The sequence below is a fragment of the Octopus bimaculoides genome, chromosome 14 (assembly GCF_001194135.2).
Source record: "Octopus bimaculoides isolate UCB-OBI-ISO-001 chromosome 14, ASM119413v2, whole genome shotgun sequence".
NCBI lineage: Eukaryota > Metazoa > Mollusca > Cephalopoda > Octopoda > Octopodidae > Octopus > Octopus bimaculoides.
In genome coordinates, this window is record NC_068994.1 from 45,889,180 (window position 1) to 45,893,582 (window position 4,403).

The window sequence follows — 4,403 nt, forward strand, 5'->3', positions numbered from 1 at the left end:
TGATGATGATGATGATGATGATGATGATGATGATGATGATGATGAAATGAGTGCGCTCTTCACAATATGATTAATTTTTGGCAGAGTGGTTATCAGGGGTTGTAAGGAGTAAGGGACGGGTGTTATCATTCGCATGTAAGCACTGAAGTGTACAAGAAGTTAATGGACGGTAATGAGGTGATAATGAGGTGATAAAGACGTGATAATGAGGAGGTAATGAGGCAAAACGGACACGTTAATTAATTTTTGCCACAATCAATAAATACTATGTGGTTCACTTTGTTCATGCTCACCAGTTCCCGTGTACGGGTACAAAACAACAAAGAAGATTAAGTGTTTCTTCAATAGTGCATGTATCACTCCTGTCTGACCCTTCCTTAATGCATCATGGCTGATGTCTCGTAGCGCGGTGCATTTAGGGGCATTGAATGTGATGCATGCATGCATGTATATGAATATATGTATGTGTTTGAATATACGTAGTCTGATCAATAAGTATCCGGACTGTTGAATCTCAGGGAAATTCAGCATGACACAGAGTGTGATAAGGCTGTCCCTTTGAAATACAGATTCAACTCGATTTTACCAGCTGAGTGGTCTGAAGCAATGTGAAATAGAGTATCTTGCGTAAGGATACAACGCGCTGTAGGGAATCGAACTCGCGATCTTGCGATCCTGAATCGGATACTCCAACCACTTAGCCACGCGCCTTCACTGTATGGTCCACCCTGTTCATATACATGCCACTAGCCCCTCGTAGTAATATCTTTCAGCTTATTTCTCTTTAAGGTGTCTTTCATATGTGTGTGTGTGTGATTTGAAAATGTCTTTTTCTTTAATTAGGCACCAGCCCAGTAATTTTCCGATGAGAAGGTGAGTCGATATCATCGACCAAAAAATTTGCTACTTTATTTTATCGAACCATAAATGTCGAAAGAAAAAGTTGACCTCGGTGCAGTTTGAACTCAAAATCTAAGGATTTGGAATAAATATCCTGAAGCAATTTTACGACGCTCTAGTGACTCAGTGTGCTTGCTGTCTTCATGTACTAGCACTTTGCATGATGGATTGTACCGTTCATATCGCCTTTGCTCCCAGCACAACCATAATCCAATATTTGAAACCGTATTAAAAATCATAGAAAAATCATAACTAAATAATACTTTCAGATGTTGATACAAGGCCAGAAACTTCGGAGTAGGGGATAAGTTGATTACATCGACTACAATACTCAAGTGGTACTTATTTTATTGACACCGAAAAGATGAAAAGTAAAGTCAACCTTGGCGGAATATGAATTCAGAATAGAGCGACGGCGAAATGCCGCTAAACACTTTACCCTGCGCAGAAACGATTCTGCCAACTCACCGCCTTATAAATTATAGTAAAATAATAAAAACAAAGACCATATTTGTTTAACGGGTTTATTTCATTCCGTTTCTGCTTTTACTTTATACATGTGTGTGTTTATTGATTTTCTTTACTTCTTTCTTATATCCGAATCACCAGATGAGAGCGACTGGTGTCTCTTCATGTAACGTTTAGGAATAAATGCGATCCATACTATCACCTAGAAAAGAATTTTGGAAGTTGCCGCCTAACGTTCCTCCATTGGCTTGGGCCAAAGTGATTCTCTGCAACTTCACACTATCTCCCAGCATTTTATAGGAATTTGCCATCATCATGTACGCTTTGAATTGAGCGTACATAGATTTAGTCAGCAGTTCCTCTAGGATTTTCTTCTTGTGGTCACTTTTCGATCCTGATTTTCCGCCATGTCCGCTGTCCATATCGCTATCCCAAAAAGAACCTGGTCTATCGTTGTTCCATCTTTTGTCACCGTCTGTTAAATTTTATTGAAAAATATAATAATAATAATAATAATAATAATAATAATAATAATAATAATAATAACAATAATAATAATAATAATAATGATTTCAAGTTTTTGCCACAAGGGCTGCTTAGGGGAAGGGATTAACTCGAATTCATCGACCCCGGTTCGTAACGGTACTTATTTAATAAATACTCCGAAAGGATGGAAAGCAAAGTCTTCGGTGGAATTTGAACTCAGAACGTGCAGGCGGACAAAATATCGCTAAGCATTTTGCCCGGCATGCTAACGATCCTACCAGTTTGCTGTCTTAATAATAATAATAATAATAATAATAATAATTATTATTATTATTATTATCATTATTATTATTATAATGATAATAATAATCCTTTCTACTAAAAGCACAATATCTGAAATTTGGTAGCGGGGGACTAGTCTATTACACTGACCCCCCAGTGTTTCACTAATACTTAATTTTTCGACCCCGAAAGGACGTAAGGCAAAGTCGACTTTGGTGTAATTTGAACTCAGAAAGTAGCGAAATGCCGGGAACTATTCTGCCGATTCACCACCTTATAAATTATAATGAAATAATAAAAAACAAAGACCATGTCTATTTAACGGTTTTATTTCATTCCGTTTCTACTTTTACTTTATAGATGTCTATGTTTATTTATTTTCTTTACTTCTTTCTTATATCCGAATCACCAGATAAGAGCGACTATTGAAACACATTAGTCTGCATCACAGAACTATATCTTCATGTAACGTTTAGGAATAAAACCGATCTAGGCTATCACCTAGAAAGCTATTCCGGAAGTTTCCGCCTAACGTTCCTCCATTGGCTTGGGCCAAAGCAATTCTCTGCAACTTCACACTTTCTCCCAGCATTTTATAGGAATTTGCCATCATCATGTACGCTTTGAATTGGGCGTACATAGATTTAGTCAGCAGTTCTTCTAGTACTTTCTTTCTTTGGTTACTTTTCGAGTCGGATTTTCTGCCGTGTTCGCGGTCCATACCACTATCCCAAAAAGAACCTGGTCCATCGTTGTTCCATCTCTTGTCACCGTCTGTTAAATTTTATTGGAAAGTATAATAATAATAATAATAATAATAATAATAATAATAATAATAATAATAATAATAATAATAATAGGAAGAAGAAGAAGAAGAAGAAGAAGAAGAAGAAGAAGAAGAAGAAGAAGAAGAAGAAGAAGAAGAAGAAGAAGAAGAAGAAGAAGAAGAAGAAGAAGAAGAAGAAGAAGAAGAAGAAGAAGAAGAAGAAGAAGAAGATAATAATAAGTAAGCAAACAATGCTGGATCATAGATATAGCATGCCCAACTGACAACAAGGTATGCGATAAGGAAGAAAGAAAAGTCGATAGATATGACAGGTTAGCTTGGGAAGTTAAGCAGTTGTGGTCGATGAAAAAGGTAGCAGTAGTACCAATAATAGTCGGAGTCCTGGGAACAGTGAGTAAAATCTTGAGAAGTACGTGGAACAAATAGTGGCTGCAGTAAGGGTGGTACACTTGCAGAAAACAGCACTGCTTGGAACCGCTCGAATACTCCAGATGGTGCTCGAAAAATAAGGGGTCTTACCATAGTTCCCTGGTAGGGGACAGCTGGCACCGCAGTGCATTTCCAGCGATAGAAGATGGGCAAAGATAATAAATAATAATAATAATCATTTCTATTATAGGCACAAGACCTGAAATTTTGGAGGAGTAGGTAAGTCGATTACGTTGACCCCAGAGCGTAACTGATACTTATTTTATCAACCCTTAAGAGATGAAAGACAAAGTTGACTCGGAACGTAAAGACTTCTGAATTTTGCAAACCATCTTCTGCAAGTTCTTTCATTCAAACATTCTTTCCCATAAACTGAGTGTATGTTTCGAGTCGCTTCGGCTGCAGAGTTTCCTTTTTTGTACTCATAAAGCATTATGTGTCTCAAATGTTCTTTAAACACTTCCGTGTTAGAAAGGGTTTTAATCAAAGAAATTTTAATTCTATTATTCTGTAAAATAATATTTAATTAGTTTAAATGTACACAAATGCATAAAAATAATTTTTAATTCCATTAGACATACTAAAATACTACTAAATTTCATTCAATTTTAAAAAAGGTAAAATCGGACAGAACTTATGGGATATCATTATATATATATATTATATATGCATGGTTCAAAGATACAGAAAACAAAAGACAAAGACAAGTGAGAGAACAATAAGCATCTAAATCAGTTTGACGCTAGGGAGAAAAGGAAAGGTCTTTGACGTTTCGACCCTGCGCTCTTCAACAGAAAGGGACGAGAGAAAAAAACGCGTCGGTCTTAATGGTTAGGCAAGCTGGAATGGTGAACAGAAGACAAAAGAGAGAAAATAGCAAATTTATTAACGTAGGAAATGTATAAGTTCGAAAGTTCGAAAAGTTCAGAGGGTACAAGAAGTCGTGGTAGATTTGTATGATGTTGATCAACAACAATATATATATATATATATATATATATGTGTGTGTGTGTGTGTGTGTGTGTGTGTGTGTGTGTGTGTGTGTGTGTGT

General features: G+C 36.4%; 1 protein-coding gene across 2 annotated transcripts in view; it reads right to left on the minus strand.

Moving 5' to 3' along the window:
• Nucleotides 1-1,410: 1,410 nt before the first annotated feature.
• Nucleotides 1,411-4,403, minus strand: part of LOC106884277 (uncharacterized) — a 4,511-nt gene continuing 1,518 nt past the window's right edge. The window contains exon 2 of one of the 2 annotated variants that reach the window (XM_014935568.1): nt 1,411-1,843. In XM_014935568.1, coding sequence (XP_014791054.1) covers nt 1,542-1,843 — 302 coding nt within the window. In that variant the 3' untranslated portion in view covers nt 1,411-1,541. Of the gene's footprint in view, nt 1,844-2,449; nt 2,911-4,403 lie in introns of those variants that run through there. The other variant, XM_014935569.2, reaches the window with a different exon arrangement.